Source organism: Leptopilina boulardi, unplaced genomic scaffold, assembly GCF_019393585.1.
Source record: "Leptopilina boulardi isolate dan_hultmark-lab unplaced genomic scaffold, ZJU_Lbou_2.1 LbouV2_224, whole genome shotgun sequence".
Lineage (NCBI taxonomy): Eukaryota > Metazoa > Arthropoda > Insecta > Hymenoptera > Figitidae > Leptopilina > Leptopilina boulardi.
In genome coordinates, this window is record NW_026137779.1 from 2,815,663 (window position 1) to 2,839,939 (window position 24,277).

Here is a 24,277-nt window from a genome sequence, read left to right on the forward strand (position 1 = left end):
ATGTATATTTAAAGAAAAAATTTTGTTTTTTTGTTTTCGATAAGAATTCTGGACCCTAGGTTGTACGCAATGGGAAAATTTCAGCAGCGAGGCGTTATATATATGGCGTTTATTTTATTATTAAATTCTATTTTCATTTAATCAAAAAATTATATTTCAAAGATTTAAATATATAAGAAAACATAAACTAAATCTCGCATCGATTTATTTAAATGTGTTTGAGAAAAAAATTCCTGAAATGTACGCAGTTTTTTACCTTCTAAAGTAAGCGCCCCCCTTAATATGACAAATATTTAGTTCTATTAGATTCAAAACAAGCCTTTGTGGTCTTGGACTCAATACAAAATTTCATTCGTTAGAAATGAGACGTTAAAAGTCTTCAATCAAGCCCATGAGGTCTAGATACTAGTGAGTTGTAACTAGACGCACAACGAAAGTGCCCGAGTGTAAAGTGTCATGGACGCCTTTCCAAAAATGTGACGCGTCCACGAAGTAGTATAAGGAGACGTAACGCCCATAGTAGATTGTGGTGAAAGTGAGCCCCAAAATCGTGTCCTAGAGTTTACGCATTTTTCTAATAATGCGATGAGGACGCCGCGCGTGGAGAAATAGAGAATTAAAATTTATCACGTGCTCGCATGTGCTGACAAATTGTCTTGAACCGGTGTTTCGCGCTTGCACTTTGTGCTTTGTTAATGTTATCAGTGAAATGTCATGTTTTATAAAAGGATGTGGATCAAAAATAACTACAAAAGAAGAAAAAAATGGAGAAAATCGAAGTTTTTTTTCAGCTAGAACAGTATTTAATTTTTATTATTTATTATTGTTTTATTATTGTTAATATTATATCATTAGAGTTTTAATTATTTCCGAAGTGTTTTTTATTTTTTAATGCTTTCCTATTATAGAATGAAAGTTTGTTAATTTGGTCGAGTGCTATTGTTGGCATTGGAAAAAAACCAAAATTGACAAAAAAGGATAAGATATGTGATTTGCACTTTGTGGAATCAGATATTCTGAAAGATTATATCACAAAGTTACCTGATGGTAGTGTACACAAAATAAAACGAGGTAGATATGACCTTGTAAAAGGAGCAGTGCCGTCAATATTAATATTATATTATTTACTTTCACTAATATTTAATATTTCACAATATTTATTTTATTATTTATTTATTACACAATATTTTATCAAAACCACTTCGTGATCAAAACACTTTTGCTGTCAACTACAGTTGTTTACGCGATAGCAGACGACATATTTTGATTCCGATTTATCTCAGTAGAGGCGCTACAAGAGCATTATTCGAAAACCTTAGTAACTCTAGGACACGCATTTGGGGTTGCTTTGAATGCATGGCGTTACGTCTCCTTATACTACTTCGTGGACGCGTCTATAGTTAATCGGAACTAAAAGAATTAATTCAAAAGACTTATGTTTTATATATACAGTATGATTTATATCAATAAAATGTTGTTTGATGTTTCAAAACTTGTGTAAAATTTCAATAATATGGTGTTGACAGGTTTCATACAAGTTTAGGTTATGTTAGCTAATTTTTATACCGCGCAGTGGCTGGATTTAAGCCCAGGTTCAGGCTTGTGGCTACTTTCTATTTCGAAAAGCAGCTTATTGTTAGCCTCTGCAGTAGGCTTAAAGTAAGACTTATTCTATGAGCGAGTTAGAAACTATATCGGTCTAGTTTGTGTCCCATATTGAAACTAGCTTCTTTTCGGGTTTGAAACAAAACTAATTTTTTCCTGTTTTCATGCTCTTTCCAATGGTGAATTTCGTTTTTTAAAATTTTTGAATTTTGACCTTAATTTTTTACAATTAAACACAATTTGCTATTTTCACTAAAATCGGTGCGTTTTTTTAAAATAAATAATTGCTTCCGAAAGCTGAGATTTTTTGCAATCTGTATATAAATTTTCAGAATGCCGATTTCTTTTATTTTCGAGATATTAAATGTCAAAGATTTTATGTCCACGCGCGCCAGTGTTAACAGCTACCGCAGCGCGGTATGAGTCGACCGTCTCGCCGTACGCGCCGACATAAAATCTTTGACATTTAATATCTCGAAAATAAAAAAAATCGGCATTCTGAAAATTTATATACAGATCACAAAAAACCTCAGCTTTCGTTTGCAATTACTTATTTAAAAAAAAAACTCAACGATTTTAGTGAAAATAGCAAATTATGTTTAATTATAGAAAATCAAGGTTAAAATTCAAAAATTTTAAAAAACGAAATTCACCATTGGAAAAAGCATGAAAAAACCTTCAAAAGACATACCTTCCAAAATTTTATTTTATAGCGTTTATAGACAGAAAAAATTCAAATAGTAGGCGGTGTCAGGGAAAAACTGACAACAATTTCCCAAAGTTTCACTTTTTTTCGAGAAATCAATTTTTTAACTCAGGACATTACACGTAAAATGCCTCATATATGTAACATTGAAATCAAATCACTTTTAAAAAATTATGTAGATGCGGTATAACAAAAAAATTTTATACAATGAAAATTGTACAAATAAATAAATTTTGCAGGTTTTAAATTTTTTTCTAGAAAATTGATATCTCATCTTTCAGAAAGTACAATTAATAATGTTATTTTAATTATTTAAATGTTAATTTATTATTTTTTTCTAGAAGTTTGCATTTCCGTGCATAAACATCCTAACCCAGTTAAAAATAATGACGTCGTAAACGAAGTTGGAAACCACTTCAGAATCGATGTCGTTTTTTACGTCGTTTCCATTTTAAAAAGTTTTTATTTTAATATTTACCTATGTATTAATCATAATGTTATGAAGTAACTTTTATTTTTTAAAATGAAAACTGTATCTAATTAAAAACAAAAAATTATTATTTTTAAAATTCTTCGTTAAATTAATTATTTTTAATAGGTAACTATAATCACGATCTTTAAAAATTCAGTTACTTAAAACATTTTTCAACCCAAAATTCTCTAAAGCTTATAAAACGTCTGGAGTAATTCAAATCTACGAAAATATTAATTAAAAAACTCCTGAAATCCAATTATTTATAAAACTCTTTATTCCAATTCTTCTAAAATTAGATTATTTCTAAAATTTTTATCTAAAATAAAATATAATAAAAAGCATAAAAATTGTTGGAAAATTCGACACTTCTAACCCCACATTTTTTTTAAGTGTTTTTTATAATAATTTTTTAAGAATATATGGGACATTCTACGAAAAATTTTCATTCAAAATTTTTTTTTGACTTTCACATTTTTTTCGGAATTTTTATGAAAAATAAGAGAATACGTATTTTTTTCTTTTTTGATTTGATGAAAGTTACGGGAGTTATGAATTTTTTAAAATTATTTTTAAAATTCTTCGTTAAATTAATTATTTTTAATAGGTAACTATAATCACGATCTTTAAAAATTCAGTTACTTAAAACATTTTTCAACCCAAAATTCTCTAAAGCTTATAAAACGTCTGGAGTAATTCAAATCTACGAAAATATTAATTAAAAAACTCCTGAAATCCAATTATTTATAAAAATCTTTATTCCAATTCTTCTAAAATTAGATTATTTCTAAAATTTTTATCTAAAATAAAATATAATAAAAAGCATAAAAATTGTTGGAAAATTCGACACTTCTAACCCCACATTTTTTTTAAGTGTTTTTTATAATAATTTTTTAAGAATATATGGGACATTCTACGAAAAATTTTCATTCAAAATTTTTTTTTGACTTTCACATTTTTTTCGGAATTTTTATGAAAAATAAGAGAATACGTATTTTTTTCTTTTTTGATTTGATGAAAGTTACGGGAGTTATGAATTTTTTAAAATTAAAGTTTACATGAAGAAGGTACTTTTCAAACGCGTTTTTCTTCATTAAAACGAAAAGATGGAAAAAAATGTGCCATATGAAATTTGTTGGAAATTTTTCAAATTTTTTATATATGCAATTAAAAATAATATATTTTTAGTGGAAATGCCCAAAAAGTCAAAATTAAAAAAAAATATTGATGTTTCTCAAAGAGAGACACCATGGATTTTCAATTTTTTTTTGCAATACAATCTCTAATAAATAAAGAATTTTTTCCCGTATATTAGAAAGTGGCGTTTTTTGGAATCTAAGAAGTATTTCAGATCTTCGAGTTGAGTAAAGAGAACTTGAAACTGCTTTTTTATGAATGTAAAACATAATTCCACTCCATTATTATTCTAAGTCATTTGTTTTCTCTATAGTACTTTTATGTTTTTTTTGTCAGATGTGTAAACTGTCAATAAAAATACGTAATTTTAAATTATTTATTTTCATTGTCTTCAATAAACATTTTTCGTGATCGCTGTTGAAATCCATTCAAATTAAAAGCACATCTTGTTAAAAGGAATTTACACAAATTAAATGCGCAAATGTTTAACAAACTTTCAATCATAACCCAAAAAAATGTTTTGGTTAATAAATCTATTGTTTGTAATGATTGTAGAATGAAAATTAGAAAACTAAACATGAGTTTTTAAAAATACACTTTTTAGTTTGTTATTTAATTATTTAAATTATATTTAATTTATACTTAGTATAATATACATATATGTATATTACTTACAATTATAAAATATTTCTCATCGTGAAGTTGAAATATTTCTCAGTGTTTGCGAGCCTTGTTTACAAAAACAAAAATCTTCGAAAAAAGGAGTGGTCGTTAAACCTTTACTTTTTTAGTTTACCAGGCCCATTTAACAAAATTTGTTCTTTTAAAAGCTCTAAAAACAAAACAAGCAGAAGAAGTAGCTTGAAAATTTAATTGACATTTTTACCCTAATTGGTGCTCCTTCCGTGTTACAGTCTGATAATGGTAGAGAATTTGCAAATTCCATTGTTTCTGGACTCAACAAATTTTGGCCGGAATTAAAGATTGTTCATGGTAAACCACGGCATAGTCAGAGTCAAGGTAGTGTTGAAAGGGCGAATCAAGATATCGAAAATATATTAACTACATGGATGCAAGACCATGCAAATATGCATTGGAATCAACGTCTCAAATTCGTGCAGTTGATGAAAAATAGAGCGCATCATTCCGGAATTAAACGGTCACCTTGTGAGGCTTTATTTGGAACGAAGATCAAAGTTGGTCTGAATACTTCTGACTTGCCTCAAGACGCACTAAAAAATATAACAACCGAAGAAGAATTAAAAAATGTTATTGAATCGGTATCTGTTGGAGTTAATGAAATTACAGATCAGCCTGAAAATATTAATCACAATGAAAACATGAATCACCCTGACGATGATGATGACGATGAATATATTTTTCCAGACATGAAATGCGTTGTGTGTTCAAAGGATACTTCGGGAGCACATCGATGTTCTGAATGCAACTGTTATGTGCATGTAATTTGTGGTGTGAACAATTCTGACAGTGAAGGTTATGGAGCACGAATTTTGTGTTTATTATGTAACAGAACAAAAAACTCAGTCATTCAACGGAAAGAATGTGTAGATAATCTCAGACAGCAGGCAAAAAAAATGAAAAATTTGTCAGATAAAAAGTTTCCAGTAATAGAAAAAGGGTCAACGGTTCTAGTCCCTATTCCTGACGTCGATAAGGGTCGTGGAGATGCTCGAAACATATTAGCTTTAGTCATGGAAGTTACTGATGACGGATTTTATCGATTAGGAACAAGAAATGGCATACTTAAACAGTTATATAGCAGGTAAGTTGCACCGAATTAATAAATGTTTACAGTACTATACTATATTATGATAGTTATGTACTACATAAGTATAAGTACTATAATAACATTTTTATTTTATTTCAGGTCGCAGTTTTCTTCTTGCAAAAGAAAAATTTTAAATATTAATGACATACAAGAAGAAAAAGAATTATCCCTTAGGACGGTCCCTACCCAACAATCCTTAGGAACTGGAAAAGGATTCGTTAAATGCTCTTGTAAAACAAAATATAAAAGCAACAGATATGCTTATGTGTCAGAAATAAGGTTCAGTGTCAATCAAAGTGTCATTCGTGTATGCCTTGTTGTAACAAATAATTACATAAAAAATTTAATGCGTTTATAAATAAATTTATATTTCTGCTTTAATAATATAATATATAAACCTATATATGTAATATTTACAAAATGTTACTTATTTTGGAACCTGACCAAACAATTGATATAAAGTATTCTTTACTTTGCCGAAAACATAGTGGGCATTTTATATAATGCTTAGGCAATGTATAGAAAACCATTTTGCTATGTACATTACCTGCATCAACCAGGAAATCTATATAAAGCTTAGGTAATTTATAAAATTCCTGATTTCCTACTTTGCCGATAACACATATATAAAAAATTTAATTATTTGGGAAAGCATTAAAAGCTTTCCTTTAAACTTTCCAACAAATTTCATTTCATTTCCATCTTTTCGTTTTAATGAAGAAAAACGCGTTTGAAAAGTACCTTCTTCATGTAAACTTTAATTTTAAAAAATTCATAACTCCCGTAACTTTCATCAAATCAAAAAAGAAAAAAATACGTATTCTCTTATTTTTCATAAAAATTCCGAAAAAAATGTGAAAGTCAAAAAAAAATTTTGAATACAAATTTTTCGTAGAATGCCCCATATCAACCTTTTCATATTCGACATAACCATTCCTTATCATATTTGGAATTCCTCCATAAAATTTCAACTCAATCCATTCAGTACTTTACAAGAAAAGTTACGGACAAATTAACATTACAGATCGCTAACAGTCACATAACCTTAATCCACATCTTGGAAAATTCAATATTTAAAACATTTTTTAATTCAAACTTCTCTAAAATTAAATGATTAAACGAACTTACTTATAAGTGAAGTTCTATCATAATTGTATGAAGCACCTCTTCCTCAAGATAATATATGTAGTACTCCTCAATTCCATGCCGAGGCGCCACAGTTTAAAGGGGAATCAAAATAATTTCACCTATCTACTTCCAGTCCACTATCTCACACTGAGAGACCTTTTGCACAGTAGCCGAAGCCGACTTTCGACAGGCGGCTGCGAAGCATTCTGTTGGTAAGCTACAAGACTATACGTTTGGGCTGCTGCAGTACATTTTTGGGTGCGTGTCTGCCAAAAAGTTGTGCAGCTACAAACCAAAGCGGCAAAAGTTGACGCGTGTCGAGAACTGTGTGCTGAAAAAACACTTGTATCTAATCCACTGTTATACATAACATCTTTTACCCATCTGCTGAGTGTTTAAGTGGTTACTTTTTTAAACGGCTTTTTAATTGACAAAAATAAATATTGTTTAAATATTTGTTTTTCCCCCGCCTAGATGTTTTTAGTTTATCGGGTATTTTAATTTCTATCAGATCTTTCTTCACGCAAATATTGTTAACATTGATTAATGAGAGCGTTTGTATTCTTTGACCTTAACTTTTATTTAACATTTATGAGCCAAAAGTTTTGAACGTTCATATGTACGAAATTTGTTTTGCTACTTCTTTAAGTACGAATTTTATTATAAAATATTGTTTAAAATATCTAAAAAGAAGTTATTAATTTAATAATTGTTTAATTAACTGTTTTATTTTACATGGTCATCATAATTTTTAATAATTTATAGATTGAAAAAAATATTTTGTTCATATGAACGTTCAGAACTTTAGGCTCATTAACATTTCTATAGTTAATTTATCATTTATGGGTTAAAATCAAAAGATCGTTGAAATCTTGTCCTCAATAAATAATACTTTGATTTTTAAAAATTCATAATTTAATATACTAACATCTTGCAGAGTATGATTTTTTCTACAATACCCCATTATATAATTTTAATTTTTTCTTGCTACAACAGGCATAAAATCGTAAAAATGCTTAAAAATGTAATCGTGTCCCCTGTCCCTATTTACATTTTAAGATTTAAAAAAATTTTAATTAAATTTTTTATTATCTAAATTAAAATTTCTCTTCGTGAACGTGTTCTCCAATGTGTAAAATGTAATGTAAGAAAGTGGTAAGTATTTTTATAACACTAAATACGAAATATAAAGAATCTTCCACGTGTCCCAAGATTGGAATTTTTTTAATGTCATCGTGTCCCCGCACATATATTTACAGGTTTTCCCACTGGGATCATAATTAAATGTTTTTAAACTATGAAATAAATAAAGTACGATATCAATTTGATAATATGTGAGCATAGAGAAGTGTCAAAATCAATTAAAAAATCCATAAAATAATATTTTAATAATTATAAAAAAACGTACATCTTCTTTTTTTCATCGTGTCCTCAAGTTTATTTTAAAGAAGAACATTTTTAAAATGTAAGTAACGCATAAAAATATTTTGTAGCATATGTATTTTATTTGTGTAAATGTACAATAGAAACTAAATTGAAGTTTTCGAGTAATATCAAAACTAAAAATTCGTGTTTATTATTTTTGTCATCGTGTCCCGTCAGACATTTTTTTTAAGAGTGAAGAGAGTCGTTATTAAAAATAAAAAGAACATTTTGTGTTTTGTATAGTTTTTTTATATGGAAATTATTTAAATATGTGATTATTAGAAAAAATTTTATTGAGCAGAGAAGTGTTCCTTGATCATGCGTTTTATGACTTTTGACATATTTTAGAATATTGATGATTTTTTGATTTTTACCCTTATAAAATTTGCGAAATAATCTAAAATTATAGTAGGGTCCCATGTGGACTCATATTTTGGATTAGCTGGACTGAGATTGGATAAACCTTTGAAAAATCTTTTTATATTCTTATTTTGTCCAATTTCGGGGCCTGAAATAAGAGACATTGCAGAGCGAGCGCAATTGAGTGTACCGTAAGAAGCTCCATTATGATACTGTTCGGTGAGAAACGTTATGACATCAGATATTTTTATTTCGTAAAGATCCATTTTTTTGTTGATACAGAACTGCCGCCACTTTTTTAGGGCACAGTCATACTGTTTAATAAAAAAATCTGTGATTGAAGAAATGGTGATTGCTATTGAATTTTATGGAATCCCTTCGAACAAGTAGGCTTTCCTGATAACTTCCCGGCCACCAGGCTAAGTTTCTTCCAAAGTGGATGCGGTTCTCTATCAGGGGAAAGTAAAAGATCGTAATTACATGGAGAGAAAAATAAAGCGTTTGTAGCATGAAAGTTCTACCTTTAAACGCATGGGACATCAGCATACTACGATTGCAAGAAGTTATGCTTTTTCGGTATAGTTTTATGCAACTATAGTATAAGGCCACGCCTCTTAAGCAGGAACGTCCATACAAAAATAACATACAGGGCTCCCATACTACAAACGCTCGATTTTTCTCTCCGTGTAGGTTTAAAAACTAATTGATCCAATTCCAGCATTGAGGTAAACATGGGATACCAAGGTTGATTGGGCCAGTAAGGGACAACAATAATACCTGTTGCTCTTTCAGAATTTACTTTTTGTAAAACTCTTGGGATTAATATAAATGGAGAGAACGCGTAAAAAAATGAATTGCCCCATCCTATAGTAAAGGAATCGATGGCTTTCGAAGCAGGATCTTTATTCCATGAAATATAATTTTTGCATTTTGCGTTCAATCTGGATGCAAATAAGTCGACTTCCGGATTACCAAACGTGTTAATAATTTCTTGAAATGCTAAATTTGATAGTTCAAATTCTGTCTCTACGTCTAGTCTCCTGGATTCGAAATCTGCTTTCGTGTTGTCTCTTGATGAAATGTAGGAAGCCAAAATAAATATTTCACGTTGCTCATACCACTCCCAGATGGTTCGGGATAATTTGCTAAGATTTTCGAATCTAACGCCCCCCATGCGATTTATTTAAGAAATCGCTGTAGTGTTATCAATCCTTAGGAGGACACTACAATTTCTTAGGTTCTTGGCGAAACATTGTAAGCCTAAAAAGGCAGCTAAAAGCTCCAAGTAATTGATATTTTCTGATTTTTCTGAAATATTCCAACGACCGTGAGCTCTATCTAGACTTAGAGTCATATTTGCACTGTAATCATAATTGGGATTTAAAAGTGCTAAGTATTTTTCTCTTTAAAACTTTTTGACATGTGCCCAACCGTATTATATAGCTGGACAACAGGACACCAATAACCCTATGAGTTGTGCAAAATCATTAATTTTGCATCTCGACAATTTTTTAAATTTAATTACTTGATTGTGAATTTTGCTTCTCTTCTCAGATGGTAATTCTAGAGTCATTAAATGAGAATTAATAATAAAACCAAGAAACCTGCAATTTTGGTAAGGAACTTTGCAACTTTTTTCTTCATTTATAATGAAGCTTAAGTTTGTCAAGAGATTTGAAGAGTATTTATGTTATGTAAACATTCCGCGTAAGAATTGACTAGCAATAAACAGTCATGAAGGTAAATAACTGAGACACGACCCTTACTTCTCAAGGAACTTACTACGGGTTTCATAACCTTTGTGAATACGTATGGAGCAGTATTAAGGCCGAACGGTAAGCAATTAGACTCATAAAATTCTCCATCGAAAATAAATTTTACATATTTTTTTAAATTTTTATCAATTGGAATCATACAGAAATCATCCGTGAAATCTAATCTACCCATAAAACAGTTAAGTGTAACTAATTTGCAAGCAACTTGATAGTCTTCAAGCTTGAAATGTTGAGTGTCAATGAACTCATTTAGTTTTTTGAGATTAAGTACTAATATACTAGTTTTATCAGGTTTCGGTGTTGAGAACATTTTTTATATAAATTGGTCTTTTTGTGGTACACATTTTCTCACAGACCCTTTAATAATTAATTTTTTAATTTGATTTAGAATCATCGATTTTTCTTGGTTAGTCCAAGAAGGCTCTTTAGGGAACGAAGTTTGGAAAACGGGTCTAGCAAAGGGGATTTTGTATCCTACTAACCAGCTCAATATTCTGGAATCGAAGGTACTATTTCGCCATTGATTAAAAAAAATTTAGCCTACCAGCCGATTTACTTACAGTATGTATAACTAAGTCTTCTTTTGCTGTGTTGTCTGAGAACTGCTGCGATTCTCTTTGTTCTGATTCTCCCAATTTTTTTGTAACGTTGAGAATAATTCGAAGACTGATTCTGAAACTGGTGTGGAATCTGATTTGGAAAATGGTTCTGAAATCTATTCTGATACCCGCCTGATGTCTTGTGTTTGAAGGGAAGATGTCGAGGCGGGCCTCTCGAGTTTTTTGAGCCGAAAAAGTTTTTTGGCTTTACCCTAAGATTTTGCTGCCATAAGACGTTCATTTAATTTCTGACAAAAAAGCCATTCGTCTGCTTTAGAAGCTTCTAAGGTTTCTTTTTGAGAGCTAATAACCCATATTGGACAGCTGTTCGACTAGTCGAACACTACAATTCGAGACGCACATACAAATGTAAGTGGCATAATTATTGTAATTGTTTATTAATTTTGGTTCTTTAAAAATTTGAAAGTAAACTACTTGTCGATGTTAAAAATGTAGTTGCATAATAATGTATGATATTCTAATATTTTATTTGCAATGTGAAAACTAGTGTTTGACTAGTCGAACAGTTTGTTCGGTCCTATATGGGTTAATATTTGCGAGAATTAAACTGCGACGAATAAGTGTATTATCTCTCTGTAAATCTGCTAACAAGCGTGACGCTTCGCTCAGTTTTTTAATTACTGAAATCTGGTTTGGCGATAATTTTTCTTTCTCTTGGCCCTTATCATTGAGTAAAGAGTTTAAAGAGGTACCCAACAAGCACAAACAAGCAGTTATTTTTGTTTGTTTATCACTGATGAGTTCATCTCGTTTCAAAGACGTTTCATTTATAGAAACTTTAATTTCCTCATTTAATTTAGGTGGATCAAAGAAGATACAGTTTTTTGGTGGAACGTTATTTTTAATCAATTTTTCTTTTTCGTCTTTAGGAAGACCTTTTTTTATAATATCCTCGAGTCGAACACAAATGCTTTTAGAAATAGGTGGGTCCAAGACTCTCTCTTCTGCTACTCTTTTACCGATAACCTCTAATATTTCTGCGTCGAGGTCTTCGATAATTATTAACTGTTCGTTGTCTTTGTTGACTTTATTATCTGTTAAATCAGATAAAGGTGGCACCTTATTGTTATTTGCATCGTCCGAAAGAGGTTGATTGTTTCCTTCAATCGCTGAATCTGTTTTGTCTCTATTCTCGTTTGGTGTCGCTGATCGTGATCGTGTAGTTGATCGACTTCGAGACTGACGGGTACGCCTTATCTCTTTACTAAAAGAACGATCGTTTCTACGATCGCTATCTGAATATCTTTCACGACTTCCTATTAAAACATAACCAAAGTTATAATAATCAAATAGCACATGCTATAAATAAAAAATATTCAACGTAAAAATTACTCTTAGTTGGGTCAAAAGTGTGCATACAGGTTACAGCCCGTAGCCATCATAAGTTAGAGCTTATGACGTTAATAGTTCTTAATTATAATTTTTCTTATATATTTTTCGATTTCTTTAAAAATCCACAATCTACTATATTTTCAGAACTCATACTTCCGAATCTATTGATATTTATTTTTTGGCATTTTGTGATATTATTATTTTTTTTTTACACAAAAGAGTTCGATGTTACTACCACTGAACTCTATATATCTGGAATGATGTCTGACATTGATTCTTCTTCTTCTTCTTAAATGACTTTAGGCCTAGCCGAGTGTCAGAACTATATGTCTGACATTGATGATCGCGAACCGAGAGAGAGGTCTGATTCTTGTATCCCTCTCCTCCTCTTGCTAAACTGCGCAGGCGTAGTACAATACGTTCCAAAAGTTTACTGTTAACTGTGTTATGTCATGTTCACGTATACATACTGTTAAATATTTTCTAATGGACCTGTACCGACAAAGAGGGGAATACAAGAATCAGCCCTCTCTCTCGGTTCGCGACTTTGAAGGCCTAAGCAGAATAGATTCTTGAACGGGAACGCAATCGTGAACGGAAACGTAAGAATGGGTGAGAGAAGAATAAAGATATTTGCTATCCTTCTCTTACACATTCTTACGTTTCCGTTTACGATTGCGTTCCCGTTCAAGAATCTATTCTGCTTAGGCCTTCAATGGCAGACAGCATTCCAGATATATAGAGTTCAGTGGTTACTACATCGGCACAAAAACAAAGAATTACACATAAGATAGTCGACTAGAAGTAGATAGGTGAAATCATTTTGATTTCCCTTTAAACTGTGGCGCTTCGGCATGGAATTGCGGAGTACTACATATATTATCTTGAGGAAGAGGCGCGAAATACAATTCGATTATTGTTTGAAATTTGTACAAATTTTCAAAAACCACCGAATAATCTTAATTTTAATCTAAAATAATACATATATATACTTATTATAAACTCATTAAATTTTAGTTTTCGTTTTTAAAAATATTGCCTATACTTTAAGGGGACTTTCTGGTTTAGAATTCCAAAAAAATCGTTTTTATTTTTGCTTGAAAATATGTTAAAAGAAGTTGTAAAAAAATTGTTTGATAGTCCTGGCTCAATGTATTATGTTATGAAAACTTTAAAGGCGTTTTTCTTGAAAACACATTTTTCGAACTGGTGAACGGCTTTTCTCGAAATCTACTGAACGGATTTTAAAAAACCAAAAACAATTAGATTCCTTAGTTCAAAATCTACTGAATAAATCTTTGAAACTTTATATTTCTACCCCCTGTTTTTTTATACGGGGGTAAATTGACCGAAAAACACGGCATTTTTCGAATTTTTGAGAAAAATGTTTAGAGTTTAGAACTTAATAGAATTAAATAAATCAATCGAAGATCAGGAAAAATATAATTAAGCAGTAGTGTATAAATTTAAAAGTAAAGTTCTTTCTTTAATTTTGTGGTTTTGTATGGTCTAAAGTAAAGTGAAGCACTTTACACACCGTTTTAAAAAGAGCTTCTTTCCACACACTTTTCGGTGTGTAAAATTTAAGAGGTGATATTAACTACATATTGAAGTGTAAAAAAAAGTTTTTTGTTTGAAATTTTACTAGAAAATGGCGGCGATAGATGCCATATATTAGATCGGCTACTTTTTTTCAGACTAAAACGGGCTGAAAGGTTTCTTGATCAGATTAAGACCTGGAACAAAAAACCAAGAAATTTCATAATCTATATACTATTAGCTTTGGAAGTACATATGGGTTTTTTTTATATCAATTTTTATAGAAATGGCACACTTTTTAGTAAATTAATCTAAGAAAAAAATCGAAAAAATTACTAAAAAGTTGTGCCATTTCTATAAAAATTGATATATAAAAACCCATAAGTACTTCCAAAGCTAATAGAGTATAGATTATGAAATCTCTTGGTTTTTTGTTCCAGGTCTTAAACTGCTCAAGAAACCTTTCCGCCCATTATGGTCTGAAAAAAGAGTAGTCGATCTAATATATGGCATCTATCGCCGCCAATTTGTATGAAAATTTCAAGTAAAAAATTTTTTTACACTTCTATATGCAGTTAATAAGAATTCTAAAAAGGAATCCTACTCCTTTTGTCATTTACCCAAAATACATCATCACAGATAGGTCTATTTTTCTGCCTCTAGACTGGTGTTACCCCTTAAGTCCCCTTAACATCATTCCAAAATTTGAGTCTAAAACTCTCAGCTAAATTAATTATTTTAATCATTTTAATCCAATTCTTCAAAAATTGAACTTGTAATAACATTTTTTATTTAAAATTCTCTAAAATTCATTTACGGTTTGAAATTTTGTTAATAATAATTTAAAATTTTGTTTAAACATCTTCAAAACTTAATTTATTTCTAAAAAATCTGTAGGGGAGGGACTGGTGAAATTTCAACTGATTGAAATTAATTTTGTTAAGTGGTGTCAATTTTGTTTCTGACATTATTTGGGATCTAAAACTATTGTGAATTATTAAAATTAAAAAAAAAATTATTTGACCATTTTAGAAATTTTATTTTTTTACAATATTAAAATTTATAAAAATCCATACGGTTGATTTTTCAGAATCATGAAAAAAGCCTACAAAAAAATTACCGACAAAAAATAATAAAAATTGTGGAAAAAGTTGTTTTTTTAAGGAAAAATTGATATAACTTAAATTAAAAATAGTTGGTTTGGTTTAGGGGTAACAATTTTTAAAAAAATTTTTAGAACTTGAAATTATAATTCACTATGAAAAATAAAAAAAAGTATATATTTTTTAAAAATTTGACAATTTTTTTTTATTTTTCAGAAGTTTCATTTTTTGAAAAACTTGAATTTTTTCAATTGATTGGTTGATTGATTGATTCAATTCGATTGATTGTTCAGAATTATGATAAAAGTGTATAAAAAAATCAGAGTTCTTATATTCTCGAGAATTTATGTGGAGCATATACTCTCGAGAATATGCTCAGCATATACACAAAAATGGAACATTTGTGGAGAATGTATAAGGGGGTTATCACTCGTGTGATAGGTTCAAAAAATCAATTTTTTTTTATTCCATAAATTTCATCTATAACATATGTAGAATATTTGGGTAAAGCGATTTTTTGATATACAACGTCCTTAAAAAATTGTAGCACTGATGCTGATTCCACATATATGAAACGCGCTCGTGTTGCGTTGACGCGTGTTGCTAGCAAGAGAGTGGGATACGTAATTACGTATTTGATGACGCGTAACGCTAGCGATAGAGTGATATACGTATTGGGGATTTAAAATTGCAATGCGACACTAGTGGCCATAAAGTGAACTAAAAAAAATGTCCGCCGTGGGTGTACACTTTTGACACTGTCAAATTCACATTTAGAGTTGGCCAAACTCAGGGTGATGGTAGGCCCGACGGTTGGCAAAACTACAAGGAACATAGTTTAAACGACTTAAAATTTTTGGTTGGCCAAACTCTGGGTAATGGTTGGCCCGATCATTCATTGCAAAGTTAGACAAACTTCGAAAATTATGGTTGGCATAATATGCGCATTTAAAGTTGGGCCGACATTGAGATCAGTTGTCGGGCCAACCACCGTCACCAAAGGACGGTAAACCGTTATTATATGTATGGTTAGGCCAACCAATGGCACGAGAAGTTGAGTCAACTTTGGGCCGACTGGGGCCGACCAAAAATTCGCACCTGGACTGCTACTTGACTGGCATTAGATTAATTGAAAATTATCTTTTAGAAGCCAAAAAAGGATCTACGTATGGAGCCGATGTCGCCGATTGAGTAAGAATAATTAATAAAAAGTCTGCCAATCGTTTTTTTTTCAATAAATATTAGTTATTTTAGTTTATACGATAGCCAAAATTAGATTAAGAAAAATTTTGGTTTTTTCATTTTAGATTAACTGTTCCGGGGAAAAGTGTGACAAAGTTTTGAAATGTACCACTTTCGGCAGCCATTTTTTATTAGATTTAAAAAAAAAAAAATTTTTTTGTCGACTCTTTAAAATGTATATTTTATCATAAAAAATTGTAACTAATAAATATTTTTTTTATTATAAAAAAAAATCTTTGAAAAAAACCTCAAAATCACCGTAATCTCTCCTTAGTAAAGATTAACTAATTTTGTTGCATTTCACATTCTTTTTAAAATTGTTTTTTGCCCATAAATTTAGAAACATGTATTGTCACCTGTAGATATTTATCTTTAGTTTTGTATAATTTTTAAAAATAGTGAAAACAAATTTTCCTCTATATAGAAACATGTTATATGAGATCCTGATCAATTGTCCGGATGTATGTATGTGTGGATCGTTTTTGTGAACACGATATCTTTAACAGATTTCAATGGATTTGGGTAAAATTTGGTAGACTTATTTATCAGATTAATCTCTCAAAAATGACGAGAGGATTTTTAAAACTAGCTCCAAAAAAAAATTTCATCGTTTTTTTTCCAAAAAATTTTTTTTAATTGAAAAAATTTTAAAATACAAAAATTTAATTTTATATATATTATAATCGTCTTCTTTACGTCAAGACGAATCGATTAGTATATTTAAAGAATAGATTTGATTGAAATTTAAAGAATTAATGAAAGCTAAAAAATCAAAAATTTATATTTTAGCTAAAAAATGTTGTTTATTAAAATTCAAGTTTATATATGAAATAATTTTATTCCCTGCATGAAAACGAATCGATTGGTATATGGGGCATTCTATTTTAAAATTATACCCCTAGTAAACAATTGACAATATAAGACATTCTTTAAATAATTATTTCTCCCATTTAATTAAATCAAATTACTTTTGCAATGAGTGGTTTCGAAAGAGAAATTTCTAAACTTTACAATTGTAAAAAAATTTTTTCAAAAAAACATTTAAATAGTATAAAAAATTTAGTTTGAATGTTAAACTTGTAAATATCTCAAAACACGTTGTCTCCGATTTTGACAAAATCTATGTCAAAAAAAAGCTTAAATATTCTATTTTTTATTTCCGTAAAGTTTATAATGGACATTTTCGAGAATTTCCAGAAATTAATTAAAATTCTCAGACGTTTCGGAGGTTAAAAAGGATTGAAATTTGTATGAATGGAGAACCATTTCTTTAAGAGCGGATTTTGTTTTTTAAATTTAATTTCCATTAACCTTACATTATTACATCACTTGACCCACTTGACATTAGAGAAAAAAAATATTGTAAACAATAAATATATTGATCTTTAGCTATTTGCAATTAAAAATTTTTCAAATTTAAAAAAATTATTCAGATTAAAATTGAAGTTTTAAAATTTATTTATTTAAAAATTTCGTAAAAACAAATGCCGCTGTATTTGAACAGAGGTTCTCTATTCATGCAAATTTCAACCCTTTTTAACCTTTGAAACGTCTGAGAATTTTAATTAATTTCTCGAAATCCTCGAAAATGTCAATTATAAACTTTACGGAAATAAAAAATAGAATATTTAAGCTTTCTTTTGACACAGATTTTGTCAAAATCGGAGACAACGTGTTTTGAGATATTTATAAGTTTAACCTTCAAACTAAATTTTTTATGCTAATTAAACGTTTTTTTAAAAAAATTTTTTTACAATAATAAAGTTTAGAAATTTCTCTTTCGAAACCACTCATTGCAAAAGTAATTTGATTTAATTAAATGGGAGAAATAATTATTTAAAAAATGTCTTATATTGTCAATTGTTTACTAGGGGTATAATTTTAAAATAGAATGCCCCATATATAAAGTACAGATTTGATTTACATTTTAAGAATTAATAAAAATTGAAAAATCAAAAATTCATAGGGTAAAAGGTACAGTGACCGACACCCAGACAGTGAACGACACCTGCTATTAAAAACGATAATAACTATAAAAATAATAATATTTAATTAAATATCACTAGTAAATTAATTAATATACAATATTTAAAAACTTATACAGTTTATACAAAATTTTATATGTTTATATTTTCCTCAATATTTAATACTTTCTAGAAAACTAACCTCAAAAAATTTGCTTTATTGATTACAAATTTTATAAATATGAAAAAATTGTTAAATAATTATATTTTAAAAGCAACTTTTTTTGTACATTAAGTCTGAATAATAAAATTTATGATAATACTAATAAATATCATGTTACTTAAATAGAAGTTTAAATATTTTTTATTTTATTAAAGGGTGTCGTTCACTGTTTTCATACCATACATTTTTAAATTAATATTATAAACTCTTATCAAGGTGTTTTTTAATTTTAAACTTGTGTACTATAAATTTTAACCCAAATCTTTTATTTAAAATTTATTTTATAACTAAATCTTTAATAAATTACGATAAAATGTCATTTAAAGTTGAAAGTATGCCCAGGGTGTCGGTCACTGTACCCCTTACCCTATTTAAGCTAAAAAATTTTGTGTTTTTTTAACCCCTTGACAGTCCAGGGCCCATATGTGGCCAGAAAAAGTCGTGCCACCTTTGTGCAAGTGGCCATATATGGCCATCGCAAAAAATAATACTAAATTTAATTTGATTTGCCTGAAATTTGTTACTCGGGGGTTTTTGGGGTCGCTGAATCCAAATTTGAAGTCAGATTTCAAAAAAACAAAATGGCGGACCCAAAATGGCGACCATGAAAACATAAAATTTATCAGATTTACATGAAACTCGTTGCTCAGGGGTTTTCGGGGTCTCTGATTACGAATCTGAGGTCGGTTTTTCAAAATTCAAAATGGCGGATCCAATATGGCGGATAATTTAAAAATTAATGCGTTTTGACCACAAATTGTTACTCGGGGGTTTTCGTAGTCGCTGAATTCGAATTTGAGGTCAGTTTTCCAAAATTCAAAAAGGCGGATCCAATATGGCGGACAAATTTTTAAAAAATCAATCCGATTTGTCTGAAATTTGTTACTCGGGGGTTTTTGGGATCGCTGAATTCGAATTTGAGGTCGGTTTTTTGAAATTCAAAATAGCGGATCCAATATGGCGGACAAATTAAAAAAAATTTTTTTTTTAAATTTGTCCGCCATATTGGATCCGCCATTTTGAATTTTGAAAAACTGACCTCAAATTCGAATTCAGCGACCACAAAAACCTTAAATATGATGAAGTCATATTTTTTTGGAAACTTTTTTTTCGGACCGTTTTAGGCCCACCAGCGATTTTTAACTGGACTGCGAAGGGGTTAAATTCAAGTTAATACATAAAATAATTGAATTCCTTGCATTAAAACGAATCGATTCGTATATATAAAGTATATGTTACACCCAAAATGATTTAAAATTTTCTTAATTTTTCAAAAAATGTAATTAATTTAAATCAGTTTTTAACTCGAAATGTTTTAAATCAATTAATTGAATTAGAGAAATTCATAGCTTCCTCCACGAGGAAGCAAATTTTTTGCTTAACACAATGAGGAAACAAAATGTTTATGAAATGAACATAAAGGACCTCCTCCTTGTTTTAGGATGCATCTTTTAATCTATTAGCGAATATTCTACTATTATTTTATTCAGAGTTATTAACTTTGCAAAATTGAAAATTTTTGAAAAACCCGGCTTTTTTGCATTATTTGTTTATTTCTTTATATAACTTTAAAATTTTAATAATCAACTTAAAGAAAAATTAAAAACAAATCATTTGACCTATTATTGTACCTTTTATTATAAAATATTACTTAGTTATTCATGTTAAAAGTCTATCTCTGAAAACGCTGAGAAACTACAACTTAACACCTTCTTAAAATCATTATAATATTAAATAAGTTACCATAAACTGGTAAAAAAATCTCTGTGACGAGGCAAAGTGTTTGTGAATTGACACAAAAAATTCATACTTCAACTTAGCAGCAGTTTTGTGAACTTAAATCAATTAAAATTCGTATACAATTTGAAATTTAAAACAATTAATCTTTAGATATATTTAAATTTCGTTAGTTTTAAGTTTTGATCGATTGAATTCGCATGTGATTAAAATTTTAATTACTTAATAAATTTGTTTTGACCAATATAAAAATTAGAATTTATTGACAGTAGACAGTTAAAATTTAAATTAACATCCAGATTTAATTGAAATTTAAATGAATTAAAATTAGAATCGAATAAAATTTAATTAAATTGAAATTTGGATGAACTAAAATTTGAACAGATTACAATTTGAGTTTAAATTTAGATTTATTGGAGATTAGACTAAGTAATTTTTAAATCGACGACAACTATTGATAAATTCAAGCTTGGATCAATTGAATCATTTATATAAACGATGAAAATCTGTAATTTTGTATTCTCTATATTAATATACGTTCAGGAATGTTAACAAAATTACTTTTTAACATTTCTGAACATATATCAATCATTTTACATTGTAAATTTAATTATTTTTTAAATATTACATCCGCAAATTAATCAAATCAAGAAAAAGGTGAAAAAGGTATATAATTGATTTTTTATGTAAATTTATTTAATGCCCCAAATTTCAATGATAAAAAAACTTTTTCCTGTCTTGTGGCTACCCTGGAAAAAACATGTTTTAATTTTCTGCTATTAAAAATTTTCATTGTTAATAACTTTTAGAAATAATTATTTTATGTTCTAAAAATTTCATAACCTACTTCACATCATAAAAGGATAAAAACGTTTTTATTCGTAAAAACATACAAGTCATTTATGAGCACGAAATTAATAATTATTGTGAAAAAGTAAACTAAAATTTTTGAATGAGAGCAAAAATAAACAATTTTCAGCTTTGATTCAAAAGTAAATATTGATTTTCACCACCAATCTAACTTTTTAACATACTCATTTTAAAGAAAAAAATGTAAATAGTGACTATTAAACAGGACGGCAATATATTGATTCCTATAACCTGACGTAAAAAAAATTCGATTTTTGACAATCTCTTGTTTCAATGGAACTTATGACCTTCCTGACAAAAATAAAAATTTCGATTCCCGTCGAATCTATTCTAAGAACGAAATAAAGAAAGACCCATTTTCAAAGTTATAAATTTACTCAACTGACAATTGTAAGAAAATCATTTTAAAATAAGTTTTGTTTTTCACAAATTTTTGTAATTTCATTATATTGCACGTAATAAAATTAGAATTACAACTAATACAATAGTGATATTTTATATAGAGTTTTAGTTAAGTGTAGGATAATATTTTTGTCTGAAAAAAAACAAAATGCCATATTATCGCCATATTGTTATGCACAAGTTATTACTAGTGTACATACATTCACGGAGTATAATTTTCAACACTATTAAATTTCCCAAACTTTGGCTACTTACCAAGAGACATGTTTACTTTTGCGTCAATGTCGGACATTGCTCTGTATTACGTTAAATTTTTTTTATTTAATATCAGATATTACTGGAGACAAATTTCAGAACTCCAAAACATAAAAGCACATCTATAAACAGAACATAGTTCTGGTATTTCTACAAGACAAGACTGAATTTGAGATGGTCAAATCGAAATTGAATACTAGCTCTCGATTAATCGAATAATAACAATCGATTTTAGGGTACGGTCGCAGCCACTGAACTCTATATCTGGAATGCTGTCTGCAGGAGGTTCTACAATAGGTACAAAAGGCAAGTGAAAGTTCAAGAAAACCATGAGTGCAAGAAAGATAGATAATCTAGCAATCTCTCTTGCACTTGTAGTTTTTTTAGACTTGCACTTGCCTTCTGCACTTATTGTAGAACCACCTTGCCATTGAAAGTCGCGAGCTGAGAGAGAGGTCTGATTCCTGTATCACTCTCCTTCTCATGTTAAATTGCGCAGGCTTGGTACAATACGTTCCAAAAGTTTATTGTTAACTGTGTTATGTCATATTCACGTATATATTTTCTAATTGACCTGTACCGACAAAAAAGGGAATACAGTTATTAGACCTCTCTCTCGGCTCGCGACATTCAATGGCGGACAGCATTCCAGATATATAGGCCTTTCTCCAATATGTTCCTAAATGTTTGCGTTGCGTGACTAACGCGTTGGTTCGCAAGCGCAGTGACGTCATCAAAGCATTGATACCAATCGCGAACAAAAAGTTTGGTTTATGTTCCTCTTATACCTGTTTCCCAACTTTACAATTTTTGATGTAAATTTTTCTCGACGGCTTTTAATAATTTTAATTATTTAATATTTATAATTAAAAAATTCAGGGTCTTAAAATCATAAACCAAACTTTTTGTTCGCGATTGGTATCAATGCTTTGATGACGTCACGGCGCTTGCGAACCAACGCGTCAGTCGCGCAAGGCAAACATTTAGGAACATAAAGGCCTTTCTCCAATGGAACCTAAACTTTTGCGTTGCGTGACTGACGCGTTGATTTTAGCATTGGTTGCCAATAGCAACCGACGCAATGCATACGCAACGCAAGAGTTTAGGATCCTATTGGAGAAAGGCCTTAAAGTTGTTTCTACAATAAGCGCGTCGGACGTGAACGCGATCGTTTACGTAATGAGAAAGAGGGGTACGAAGATATACATCTATACCCCTCTCTCGTTAGGTATACGTTCGCATAAGCGTCCGACGCGCTTATTGCAGAACCAACTTGATGCTGATTCTACACTCACCGAAAACTGAGCGAGCGGTCCGCTTTTCCGTCACGCTTCCCATATTCAACTATATATATATATATATATATATATATATATAAAAAATCGGACAAGTGCGAGTTACACTCGCACTGAAATCGAGGGTTCCGTACTCGAAGCGAACTTATTTGGTATAAAAACAAATGTTTAAAAAATATGTGTTGTATGACAACTAATATAAGTGATACGAAGAGGAACAATTTTCTTGAATTTTACAAAATTGTTCCTTTTTGTATCACTTATATTAGTTGTCATACAACACATATTTTTTAAACATTTGTTTTTATACCAAATAAGTTCGCTTCGAGTACGGAACCCTCGATTTCAGTGCGAGTGTAACTCGCACTTGTCCGATTTTATTTTTTAAAAAATATTTTACTAAAAAAATATAAGAAACATAATTTTATTTCAACTCGCAATATTTTTATTGTATTTACATTTTAAAAATATATTGAATATTAAATTTTATCTTTCTAAGTCAAAAAGAGATAAAACTTAAGATATTGATATAAGGCTAGTAGCTGCTTGTCAAGGAAAAATCGAAAGTTATCTAAAAAATAAAATTTGTTTATTAATTCCAGAAAAATCAACTCCAATCATCTTCGCTATATTTTTTTTGTAATCTACACGTAAAAATACGTCAAAATATATAAATTTGAATCACTGTAGAAAAACTTTTTTCGTTTTTTGCGGAAAAATACATTTTTTTCTGAAATTTATCATTTTTCTTCAAAAATTTGATAAAAATTGATCATCAACTCCAATCGCGCTTACATTTTTTCCCTGTATTTTTCACGCAAAAATTGAGTTTTACAGCAAGTATGAACAGTCTGGATTGAATATTGTGTGCGCTAGGGAGAATAAATCATTTTTTTCGAAATTTTTGATTTTTCCTTGACAACGCTATGTAAATTGATCCGAATCAAGTTCGCTATAATTTTCCTGTAATTTTCACGTAAAAATACGTAAGTGTGTCAAATTTGAGCTCTTTATGTCAAAAGATGTGGCCGCTAGGGGGGGGGGGGGAACATAGTCATTTTTAGGCATTTTTCGTAAAAATTCATGGTTTTTCCTTGACAACGCTATGTTAATCAATTCCAATCAAGTTCGCTATAATTTTCCTGTAATCTACACGCGAAAATACATATGTGTACTAATTTTCAGCCCTCCAGATAAATTTATGTGGCCGCTAGGGGGGGGGGTACACGATTTCAAAAAAACCGATATTAATAGGGTTCCGAACCGAGTACGGAACCCTAAAAACGTAACGCAAATGC

At 29.6% G+C, this 24,277-nt stretch overlaps 1 protein-coding gene across 1 annotated transcript in view; it reads right to left on the minus strand.

Annotated features, from left to right (window-relative positions):
• LOC127279864 (uncharacterized) overlaps positions 1 to 21,855 on the minus strand; it is a 69,754-nt gene extending 47,899 nt beyond the window's left edge. The window contains exon 1 of the mRNA XM_051302509.1: positions 21,685 to 21,855. Coding sequence (XP_051158466.1) covers positions 21,685 to 21,721 — 37 coding nt within the window. The 5' untranslated portion in view covers positions 21,722 to 21,855. The remainder of the gene's footprint in view (positions 1 to 21,684) is intronic.
• Between the last annotated feature and the right edge of the window lie 2,422 nt (positions 21,856 to 24,277).